The 12,848-nt window shown below is 38.3% G+C and overlaps 1 protein-coding gene across 22 annotated transcripts in view; it reads left to right on the forward strand.

The window, feature by feature from the left end:
* Positions 1–12,848, forward strand: part of RYR3 (ryanodine receptor 3) — a 522,680-nt gene that overhangs the window by 171,790 nt on the left and 338,042 nt on the right. For all 22 annotated transcript variants that reach the window (XM_025189447.3, XM_075927047.2, XM_075927048.2 and 19 more), the window contains 3 exons: positions 726–800; positions 2,258–2,414; positions 11,800–11,964. In XM_025189447.3, the coding sequence (XP_025045232.1) occupies positions 726–800; positions 2,258–2,414; positions 11,800–11,964 (397 nt within the window). The remainder of the gene's footprint in view (positions 1–725; positions 801–2,257; positions 2,415–11,799; positions 11,965–12,848) is intronic.

A 12,848-nucleotide genomic window follows, 5' to 3' on the forward strand; every position in this document is an offset into this window, starting at 1 on the left:
AGTCTGTCCATTTTTAATTATTTTATCCTGAACTCCTTAAATTAAGTGTATTATGTAAGGGCTAATTATTCAACATATTTCTTTCATATTTTTAATCCGTGTTACCCTTTAATAAAAACATGGAATGAGTCTTTCTAGCCAAAAAAATACCGTATTCATATAGATAGCATTTTTATAACTGTCTTACAACATATAATTGGAATTACAGCATATTATTTTTATTTGTGAATATGTACAGATATATGTGTTGTCTTTGAAATTGGTCTAGGAATACTTTTTAAATTCTGATACTGATACTCTGATTACAACTCCTGAATGTGTTCAGTTATCTGTAATTATATTTACTATTGTACTTCTGTGTACATACAACCTTGCTAATTCATACTTGTGAATGAATTGGGGAACTCTGAATTAGAGATTTTTGTGAACAATCAAATGAAATAAATCACAGTGATTTTGAAGTTAGAAAAACAATTATCATCACCTAACAAGTAGCAGCTGGGGAAAAAGGCTACAGAGCTACAGTTGCTATAAATTTAACAACAACAAAATCAGTTGGTTATGAATCTCTTAAACTCCTACATAGCCAATGCTGTTAATAAGGAGTAGAAATCTAGTGACCATTCATTTCCACTCAATATGAATGGAAAACCTCACATAATAACTTATAAAATTCTTGTATTATAAATTATCACAAGGAGATGATCTTTCCAATCTGACTGCAGGAGAGTATTATATGAAACAGGAGGAGCAGGTGTTCGTGCAAGGTCCTTGTGGAGAGTGGAACCCCTTCGTATAAGGTAGGAATGTTAAATTTAGATGAATTAATTAGTTGAATAGTGGGGATTTCCATTCCTGGCCCCTGCTTTGAAAGCCCCCACTTTCAAAAGGAGTCCCACGCTGGCCTCGGGCTCCTTGCGGGGCTTCTGCCTTTGAAATGTGCCCCGCTGGGGCTCTTGTACATTTCAAAGGCAGAATCACAGCAGAAGCAGCACGAGCGGAGACTACTTCAGTCCCCGCTTGCACTGTTTCCTGCTGTGTCTCTCCCTTCCCAACCCCCCAGAGAGACGGTATTGGGGGGGAACCAGCTTTTAAGCTCGCCCCCACCTCTCCCTGGCGGGGAAGCGACTAGTTGCATTGCTAGTCAACTATCCAATAAGCTTAAGCCTTATGCTTATCAGATAGTCGACTAGTCAACAAGTCATTTACATCCCTAGTTTAAGTTACTATAATTGTGTGCCAGTGTTGTTTAACCCTCATTAAATTAGTAGGCGTTTTCTATGGATTAGAGGTATAGCTTGACTTTTGTATATTTTTGCTGCTACTTGACTTATTTTAGTCCATCCATTAATATTAGTATAAAAATACAAACATGAAGAGGAATATAGAACATATGATATTAAACATATAGGCCCATACGCGGGTGTGTGTGAAGGGAGCGAACACAAACCCCTGATCACCATGGGGCCAATTCTGGCTAGGCTGGGGAAGGTTTGGCGCATTGCCACAGCCTCCCAACCCCATGCTCTAGCCAGCTGATGGAAAGCTAGGGCAGCACGCTGCCCGAGCCTCCCTCCCCTGTGCTCCAGTTGGCCAGGGGAAGGCTGGGGCTGATTTCCCCCCCACCTGCCAGGAATGATGCCGGGAGGGGCTGAGCCACTGTGGCAGGAGCAGGGCAGCCACCAGCTCCTCCCATGTCTGGGATCAGACTGCAGCGGCCCGGCCAGACAGGCTGATTCTGCTCCAGCTCAGCTTTAATTGGGCCCTGCTGGGCATCCCACAAGAATTGGGCTACCTAAAACCTATTTCACTACTACCAGCCTCTATATAGTATTAACTCTGAAGATGAAGACAGGAATATTTTGGAGTATTGTTTTTCACTTTTGATATTACAGCAAGATCCCAGAAAGTAATTTCTATAAAATCTTTATTACTGTATACATTTTTGGATGGTGTAACAAAATCATTTTACCAATCACTATTTCCACTCACATTTTTCATTAACCTCTCTTATGCACACTCATTGCATGACTATTCTGAAGTCATTTGTATTTAAAAATTATTGTGGTTCACATTTACAAAAAAAGCATCCTTCACAGAAATTCATGTGTATGGGGCTGACACACAATATGTAGGCAGAATTGTTTCTGAATATGATGGAGTTTTTTAGAATTTTCAGCAGATCTTTTAAAACTCAAAGTGGAAATGTTTATTTCATGTAATCTGGAGGTTAATCTTTGCTGTCTAATTTGTTTAGTTGGAGTGGCAGTTACATCAAATGGGGACAGCCTTTCCGCCTTCGACACATTACAACAGGACAGTACTTGGCACTTTCCGAAGACCAAGGTCTTGTACTGTTCGACAGAGGGAAGTCCGACACACAATCTACTTCCTTTTGTTTTAGAGCATCGAAGGTAAATAAATGTGAAGCTCTCAAATGGTAGATCAAAATAGATTCTAGTATCTTAAGGAATTCTTTAGAGGGAAGAAGCAATCAACAGTGATTTTGAATACAAATACAAGAATAAGTATCTCTGGTTGAACATGGCCGTGTGGATTTTTGCATTTTACAAATTTAATATTATGTTTAACAAATTGAAATTATTATAGGTTTGAAAAAATTACTAAGAAGCAAATAATTACAACTGCCTTTAGACATAATTATTCTAGATATATCATCATAGAATCATTTAATTGGAAGGATCCTCATTAAGAGAGTCATTCTTTCCATTTCCACGTATCACGGTAGAATTAATTTCACTGGGGAAAATTCTGCCTTGGTTCACACTTTAGGTGCTCATGTAGATAGTAGAAGCATTGTAAGTGAAGCATTTCAACCCAGGTCACTTAGTTGATTAGTATCTCTTAACCACAGGTTTTCAAAGCGTGGCCTGTAGTGAACTGCTAATCATATAATGCTAGCATTTTTCCTCATATCCAGTTGAGAACAAGAGTGCAGATGGGAGAGGCAGAGGAGATCAAAAACAGAAATAGGCAATGGGATTAACTGATTTTCAGAAGGTCAAACATTTATTATTCCAAGGACAGCTAAAAATACATAAATACATTCCTGATATTACATTTAATATAAACAATTATAGTTAACATACGAACACTGTGATAGGAAATGGGAGGCTCAGTAGTCCGCATTATCATGAATTCCTTTGTGTATTTTGTAGACCGGTATCATGTCTCCCTTCAGGTTTCTTTTTCTCTGAATAAATAAGCCCTTTTCTTGTAAACTTGCCTCAGAAAGTCTTATTTTAGGTATCTGTCCTCTGAACTGCATTCTTCCGAGTCTGGGAGCCTTTTTAACAGTTCAGTACTTTTCTTCTCTCCCTGCTTTGTACATTCACAATGCACTTCATTTCTGCTAATTCAATGGCTTTTACATGAGCACCTCGGATACTAAGAATAATTTTTAAAATATCATATTAAGTTCATTTTATTTTTTTTTCTCTATATGGAAATACTACAGTGTCCCGGAAAGTCTCATCAACATAGCTCTCTACCTCCCTTAGCTCCTCCAGTTCAGCCACCCTGTCCTCCAAAGCTCGAACTCGGTCACTGAGGGTCAGGAGCTCCTTGCAACGGGTGCACACATACGCCACCCACCCACAGGGCAGGTAATCAGTTTAGAAATGAGGAGACTGAGGGGGGATATGATAGAGGTCTATAAAATCATGAGTGGTGTGGAGAGGGCTGATAAAGAAAAGTTATTTATTAGTTCCCATAATAGAAGAACTAGAGGACACCAAATGAAATTAATGGGTAGCAGGTTTAAAACTAATAAAAGAAAGTTCTTCTTCACACAGCGTGTAGTCAACCCGTGGAATTCCTTGCCAGAGGAGGCTGTGAAGGCTAGGACTATAATAGAGTTTAAAGAGAAGCTCGATAAATTCATGGAGGTTAGGTCCATAAAAGGCTATTAGCCAGGGGATAAAAAGGTGTCCTTGGCCTCTGTTTGTCAGAGGCTGGAGAGGGATGGCAGGAGACAAATCGCTTGATCATTGTCTTCGGTCCACCCTCTCTGGGGCACCTGGTGCTGGCCACTGTCAGTAGACAGGATACTGGGCTAGATGGACATTTGGTCTGACCCAGTATAGCCGTTCTTATGTTCTTATGTAAATAGAGGTGAGGAAGTCTGAGCCTTATAGAAAAAACAAATGAATGTGTTAATGTTATGAGAATTTTATAGGCAACTGTACTGCTTTAAATAAAGATGACCAAAAAGATGTTGATGACAGCTTCACCACCAAGTTTATTTGTTTTTTGTGGCTATTGTGAATAACATTTTCAAACATATTGTTTCCTGTAGCCATACTCTTAGCTTTTTTTCCTGAGATATTGAACACCATAGTCCCCATTGAAGTTAGTTAGTACTACAGATGTATAGCAATTTTAAAAATTAGATTATTATTTACATTCTGAATATGGACTAAAGGGTGCACTTCTATCACTTAAAACATATAAACTGACATTTTAAAACTTAAGAGAACTATTCTGTTATGATTGGAGAGGCAACAGTTTCCCTACAGCTAGTGGGTTGAATGCTGCTTTGAGAGGGGATGTTCTCATTCTAGCATGCTACTTGGCATACTCTGCTAAGCTGAGCTCAGATGTCATTTTATAAGATTTTCTGGGAACAACCACAGAAGAACTAGGATTAACTAGAAATTAATATTCATTTCTTTTTTTTTTATTTCAGAGTTCATATTTTATAGTTCAGGTTTTATTTTCTTAATAGTATATAAAGATAAAAGTAAATTACTCCTGTCATAGTCAAAGTAAATAACATTCTAGTGCGTTTAAAAGTCACGGATGACTCACACAGTAGAATTTGGCTTTGTTTCTACATAACTGCCAGGATGTAGCTATCTTTGGGGATTAAAATGGCATTAGGATGTTGTAATAGTTATAACAGGACTTAATTCATTTTTGGTAAAAGATAATGATTTTAGATTTCTTTTTATATGATAGTTTTCAAATATTCATTATAAACTATATATTTTATGTTTGCCACCAATTAAACACTGAATTTCACATACAGAATTAAAATGGAAGGAATTTTTTTCTTTTTCCTTTATATTGATGTAGAAGAGAAGTCAGCAAAGTAGGTTTCAAGTTTTGTATTTTTCTGAGTTCAGGGAAATGGAGCTATAGGAATGAAGTATTCAGCAGCAGTAGTAAATAGGCATTGGCTAGGTGTACAAGAGGCTCAATGAGCTGGCTTGCTCAGGCTATTCTTTTTATAATCATGATTGCAGGCCTCTACTTTTGTCGTCACTTTAACTTTTGCCAAGTACGGTTAATAAAGGGAAAAATGGAGTAGGTGAAGAAACCATTTTAATTTTAATTATTCTCTAATCTACCTAATCATTTTAAGGGTGGGGGCAGTGGTGAACTTAACCCTAAGGACCTTTCCTTTCTGCTCTTTACAGAAGAACTACAGATAACTCACATAGCTCCAATCACACTCCTGTTCCCTCCCTTCATAAAAAAAGCCTCTCCTCTTCAACCACTTCTGCTCTGTCCCCTTCAACAAAGTGAGAATACCCAGCTTTCCCTTAGTGTACTCCTGAGATTTGTAACAGAATTTGCCCCTTCTTCCAATATGCTGACGGCATCATGCAGCTTACCTTCCTCCCAGGGCCATCTCCAGTGGGGCGTGGAGTCCGAAGCAATTACTCCTCTCCCAGGCCTACCCTGTCTCTTCCCACCCCTGCTTTACCCCCTCCTTCACCATAGCACCCCTTCCAATTGAAGTCCCCTCCCCTGAGAGACGCAACCCGGGGTGTTATTGGGGGGCTGGGTGCAGATCGGCAGCAAGGGGTTAGCCCCCTCCCCCACGCTCACTGCAGCAGTGGGAGCTACAAGAAACAGAGCAACCCAGCAGTCTGCATCACTTGGCACCATCTCCAGTCTGGGTTGCTTGGGAGATTGGAGGGGACTGGGGTTAGAGATGGGGTGAAGCAAAACAAAACAGCCCAGCTATGAGAGAGATGGTGGCAGAGCAGAGGCAGCTAATGAGTAGTTCCACTTTTTGTGATTCCCACCACCATGATGAGTGTGGGGAGTGCTGGGTGCATCCCATCCATAGGATGGTCGATATGACTGCTGTGGAGACACTCAAAGCACGGGGTCTGAGGCACTCTGAACTCTCCTATGGACAGAATGACTCTGCCTCCTCCGGTCTGTCAGCCTTTCCTCCAGGCCCTCCTGTTTGGTTGGCTGCTGATTTTTTCCTTTCTACCAGCAAAGCCTCCTAGTGTAATTTACTTTCCTGATCAGTTCCTGTCTTGCGGGAAGGAATCTGAGCAGAGGCTATGAGGAGGAAAGATCAAGGTGTGCTTAGATCAGCTATGGACAACATAGGCTAGTAAGCGGGCCTCTTTCATCTCAGTGGGCCATAAGATTGTCCTAACTAAGACAGTCTCCTGGGATAAGGTAGTTTTGCTAACTATACCTGTGTAGCTAGAATTTGGCAGGGTGTGCCAATTGAAGCATAGCAGTGTTTTGATTGGATGCAAACGGAGCGCACGGCTCTTACAATCAATATTGTGTGCAATCAGTCTGCCTTACTTCATGTGCATGTCACTTCAATAATATCGGTAGGGGAAAAAAGTTACATAGATAGAAATAAGCAGTGGGCAACAATAAACAAAATACCTTGTGGGCGACTTATAGAACCCCAATGAGCTGCAGATTGACCAACACTAGTTTAGGCACAATCATTTTATGGGGTTTATATAAATACTTGAAAAGAGATTGGACTTTTGCCAGAAATTCTGACCTATCTTTTCAGTTTCTAGAAAACATCTCTCTTCATTTGCAAGGTGTTACCCAATTGGCTTGGACGAAATCAGAAGTAAATTGGCTAGCCTCCAACATGCAAAACAGCTGGGAGGTTATCTCGTATCACAAAGGTTAAAATAAGAATGGACTTAAAAAAGGCCAAAATTCAAGTTATGTATTTATTTATGAGGTAGAAAAACTTTATGGTTTAATATAATTAACAAGGGCACAGTTAGAAGTTCAGTATTATTTAAATTAATATTATTTTATTTTTGTAGCTAATGTGTTACTATAGCTTGACTTCAACATCATAACCTTTTAAACTTGTACTGAAGTAGTCTTGTGTCCTTTTGACATAAGCTTTACAGACATAGTACTGAGGAATTATATAGTCCTTTATATGTTCAAAGTGCTGTGCAAACATTAAGCAATTAATCAGCTAACATTAATAATTGACAGCAAAATTATCTTATTTCATTTGTGACATTATAGTATACTCTCTATAGAAGAGTATAATATCAATATGTCCTTCGCATCAATATGCACTGAAATGAGATGAAATTTCATCTCATTTGGACATCATAGTGCAATCACCATAAACGTGATATGACATTTCCCCATGGTTTTGACATTGTAATGGCATCCCCAAGGAGTACATGGTAATTTCATTTCATTTCATCTTGGCATTACAATGCTGTCTATTCAGGTTTAAATTGACATTGAAATGTGCCAGGTCCTTGCAAGTGAAAAGAGAATTAACATAGTTATTGCAAACATAATTAAATGTACTTCATGTTTAATAGCTATTTTTAATATCTCAGTATCTTGATTTCAAAGAGGTAAGATGAAAAAAATTCATGCACTGTTGTTATAATCAGGGACATAGGCTGTTCTGAAACTGGGATGAGACTAAACCTTCCAACCACAGACATGTATTTTATGTTGCAAAGAGAAAGAGACAGGACTTAGCTTTATTAAACACAAAAGTGATTTTTTAAAATCTAGGGGACTGGACAAACAGAATTATCATGGCTCTTCCAGACTTTCTAGCTCCCAGACTTAGGCCTTGTCTATGTTACCAAGTTTTACCAATAAAACTTATGTTGACATCCAAAAGCTGACAACACAAAAATTACTAGAAGATGTTCACACTCGCTCTGACTGTTAACAGATCATGTCCATAGTGGGGGCACTGTCATTGACAGTGGGAGCCATGCATGCAGGCATCTATTGCACAGTGCAGTGTTGTGGGAAAGTGGAGCTGATCCCTGTGCATGTTGGGATTCCCTCTCAGTTTTCCCACAGCCTCCTCAGCTGCTGGGAGCAGCATCATGAATAGATCTGTGAGCTTGCTCTATGCTGAGGATGTCCAAGCAGATTATCAGTCTCTTCCCCTACCCCCTGAAGCAGCAGTCTGTCTGCACTGTTTCCCTAGTGCAGGGCAAAATAGGAGCATTCCAATTATTTGCTTTTTGTTCCCCAAAGGGAGTAGCACACTGAGCTTTCAGGTACTTCCACAGGCTTCAAAAGGAGAGGGGTGCATGCCTGTTAGGCAGCAGAAATCAAAACATTGAGCAGAGTGATCAGGGCAGGCATTATGGGATACTGGTGGAAACCAGGTCTGTCAACAAGAGAAACAGCAATGTCTGTATAACCTTGGGTGGTCTAGACTTCACTGCCCTTATCCACTGTCTAAAAACCCCCCCACTCCCATAGAAAGTAACTGGAGACCTAGACGCTTCAGGGGGTAGCCGAGTTAATCTGTACAGAAAAAAACAACAAATGGTTTGGTAGCACTTTATAGGCTAACAAAACATGTAGATGGTATCATGAGCTTTCGTGGGCACAGCCCAGTCATCTGAAGAAGTGGGCTGTGCCCACGAAAGTTCATGATACGATCTACATGTTTTGTTGGTCTGGCAGAACTTTATAGACTATTTGTTGTTTTTTGGAGACCTAGAGTTCAATCTCGAAGGAATTTAAGCAAGGATTCCCCAGTGTCAGCCTCCCTACATTCAAGTCCCAAAAGATACTAAAGAAATGAATTTAATTAAATAACTTTAAAAAATCTTACTATGAAGACACAAATAATAATCTAACTTTTTACAACATAACATAACCATTTTGTAACCCACAGATATTGTCTTTACAGTTACAACAAACAAATAAAGAGAAAACCAAAAGGAACATTTGAACAGTTAAGTCCACACAAGCACAATAAGAAGAAACTGAGAGTTCCAAAAGCTTAGATTTAGTTGACCAAAGTCTCAGTTTGTGTCTCTGATCATCAAATCTGCACCATTGGTTGAGTCCGAACCATCTGTCCACTTGCTTGTAGGACTCCACAGTTGGAATCTAGGCAGACTCTTCATTTGCTGTGGTCACTGCTAGCCAGACAGCTAACTGATTAACTAGTCAGTTAACTCACAAGGATACAGACTTAAAGATAATCTTATTACAAGAAAATACAAAAACAAAATAGAAATGACCATTTCCCTATTACATTTAAACAGGACCTGAAGAATCACACTAGCTGAGAGAGTTAACTGATAGAGGCAGCATTCTGATAGAGGCAGTTATCTGATAGAGGCAGCAAGGAGTGGGGGAGCGACTAGTTGACTATACCGTCGTCTATCTGATAAGCATTTACTTATTGGATAGTTGACTAGTCGACTACTCCTTTACATCTCTAATTTACATATTAGGTGGAATTTCTGTTTGTAAAGGACCTAACAGTAGCATGTTTCCTCACAGCAAGGAGAACTTGTGGAAACCTTGGTAAAGGAACCATCTTGATTTCGTAGAGCCCAAAGCTGATATTATTACAGAAGTCTAGAAAGGACAAAACACCTTGTGCTTCATTCTTGCATCACTGCAACATTAATTATAAACATAAACTTAGTAACATTGATAGACCTGTTCATACTTGAAGCATTGACTGGCCCCATCCTGGTAACATTAAAAGACAATACATATCAGAAATGCTCAATCCATCTACTACTTTTTTAAAAAATCATAAAATTAAATGTCCAACTGGCTGGAGTCCATCTGCAAGATTACCCCCACTCTTGCTCAGTTAGTTCCCTAGGAATTTTGGCCTCATACCAGGAATCAGTAGTGGGGGGCAGAGGTGTGAAGTGCAGGAGCCTTGCAAGCATTGTGTGTGTGTGTGTGTGTGTGTGTGTGTGTGTGTGTGTGTGTGTGTGTGTGTGTGTTTGGATAGTTCCATGTTCCCGGAAGGTGTGGGCCCTTGGGCACAAGAGGCTAACTTCCTCCAACCAATTGTTCAGCACCACTTGGAGTATCCCGCCTGGGGTTCCATCATTGATTGAAAGGGCTTGGAGCTCCAGCTACCACTGCTGCTGCAGTAGCAGTGGTGGCAAATGGGGGCCCCCCATCTCTTAAATTGCCGTGACAGAGGACAATTTGGTGGTTGTAGTTCTTACCATTTAGGAGGAGTTCTTGAGTAAACGGACATGCAGACAGACACAGACATATAGATGCATTCTAAAATATATCGATATCAACTTCGATATAGATATCAATATAGTTATTGATATCAATATAAATACTGGTATCGGTATTGATATATAGATAACAAATGTAAAAACATTTACTGAATAATAATAAAATTAACAAAATGCATATAAATATAATACTGTTAAACAATATATATATATATATAGAGAGAGAGAGAGATATCTACTACAGTACTTATTTAGATATATTGTGCCTATACCTATTTTTTTCATAGTGCTTGAAATATTTGGAATCATAGGGCTTGTCTACTTAGTACACAGCTGGCTAGAGCATTGATGTCATGTCCTGGCTAGCTATTCACTAAGATGCTGTGTGAACCCTGCTCACTATAGGTTCTGCATTGTACTTTTGACTCTTGCTGTATTAAGTTTTAGTGCACAATGGAAGGATCCACATAGCCAATTAAAGTGAGTATATTGCTGCTCCATACATTCACACCCTGAATTGCTGTGCTTTGAATTGCTATGTAGAAAAAAATCATGCCGAAATAATACATTCCAAATGTCTGGTTTCCATATTTAATTTACTGTTAGGGTCCTTTGTGTTCTACAGTCATAGAGTTTGCTGCAGAATCCACTTCTTGCTCCAGGATTGTACTCTGGTATTTAAATGTTTATGTGAAACATTCATTTAAAACATTTATTGTTTTACCAGAGTGGTTGAGAAGGAAAACTTCCACCTATGAACTGAATGAAAAGTGATTTAGTGGTAGCCTGAATTTCCAAAAAGCACTATAAAATACTTGTAAGAGAGATGTGAATAATTCCCATTAATTTCAAATGGATGGTAACTCTAAATTTGTCATAATTAACCAATTAATTGCTGATCATTGTCAGGGAAATAACCCAGCAACTTTATCTATATATACAAGTTTCAAAAATAAAAATCACATTGAAAAGTAATTGAACTTAATATTAAAATAAATCACACAAGAAGTCATTTTTATTTATTTTCATATTTAATTCGATAACATTCTTAGCTTTGATTTAGAGCTTTCACAGAATTTCTAGTCATGTATATAGGAATACTTCAGAAATCAGTAACTATTACAGTGTCAGTAGGAGAAGGACCTTTCTTTCTTATCTTTGAAAAGTGAACTAGATTGGGGGGGGAGTTGTTTGTTTTTTGAGGCATGCAGAGTTTAAAAATACACACAATACTAGCTTTGAGTAAATCATCACAAAAGTTTAACCTATTGGACTTATTTATTGGTTATTACTCTAAAATGGCTACAATATTTAAATAAGAGTTAAAATAAATGTTTTTTCTAAGGCTAGAATGTGAATCATTGATATGGTTACATCAATGCACAAATTATATAAAGTGTTCTTTTAGCTACATATTTTAGCAAAGATGCTAATATAGGCTTTATTCAACATTCCAGAGCATTGTGTTTGTCTTTGCATTATTGAGATTAAACTAATAGTTGTGTTTTGTTTTGTTTTATATATTTTGAAACTAAAGGAAAAACTGGACTCTGCTCATAAACGTGACATAGAAGGCATGGGTGTTGCTGAAATAAAGTATGGTGATTCCGTTTGTTTTGTCCAGCATGTAGCCAGTGCATTGTGGCTGACTTATCTAGCACAGGATGCAAAAGCACCACGTTTAGGACCCTTGAAAAGAAAGGTAAGCAATTTTTTAAAGTGCAAGCTAAAATAATAGACCTGAAAGGTGTAAGAAATTGATTGGTTCATGCAGTTTTTCATCCTGACAATGTGGACTTGTTTTATATTATTATATGTCTAAACTGATTTCTCCTGTCCAATTTTAAGTGATGCAATTGCTTCATGCTACTTGGCTCAGCAAGTGGTGAAAACATCAATGGTAACTGTTTTATAGAAATTACAGTAATCTATCTGCTCTTTAAAAGAATCCAATCAAATGTTGTAACTTTAAAAAATATATCTATATATTGGGCACCTCAGGAAAAATTTGTATTTTAGGCCCAATTTTGTGTTTGTGGGAATCTCAATAGAAGGTTTAAATCTCTCATTTTGAACTTCTAGTCAATATTCTGACAAATGAGATGCATTTACTTGCCTAAGATCTCAAGTGTGTAAGGTACTCCTGAGAGGTGTTGAGTGCCTTAACTCCCCCTCACCCCATTCAACATAGTAGGAATTGTCTATAATCATCAGTTCCCAGAGTACTCAGCAACTTGAAAAACTGAGCTCTATCAATCTGAGTACCCAATATATAAATCTATATTTTAGTCTCTATGGCTATGTCTACAGACCAGTGTTATTTCAGAATAACTGACATTATTCTGAAGTAACATAGTCCTCATCTACACAACGAGCAGCTATTTTCAACATAATGTTAAAATAATGTCCAACTGGAGGACTTCTTTCTTCAAGTCCTGTAATCCTCATTTTAGGATGAATAAGGGTAGTCAGGGGAAGAGTGCTCTATCTTGAATTAACTGTTGCGTAGCCTGCCAAAAATCAAAATAAGCTATTTCGACTTAAGCTACGCAATTAGCATACCTCAAGTTGCATAGCTTATTTTGA

This window comes from Pelodiscus sinensis, chromosome 5 (assembly GCF_052426305.1).
Source record: "Pelodiscus sinensis isolate ZL-2025 chromosome 5, ASM5242630v1, whole genome shotgun sequence".
Taxonomy (NCBI): domain Eukaryota; kingdom Metazoa; phylum Chordata; order Testudines; family Trionychidae; genus Pelodiscus; species Pelodiscus sinensis.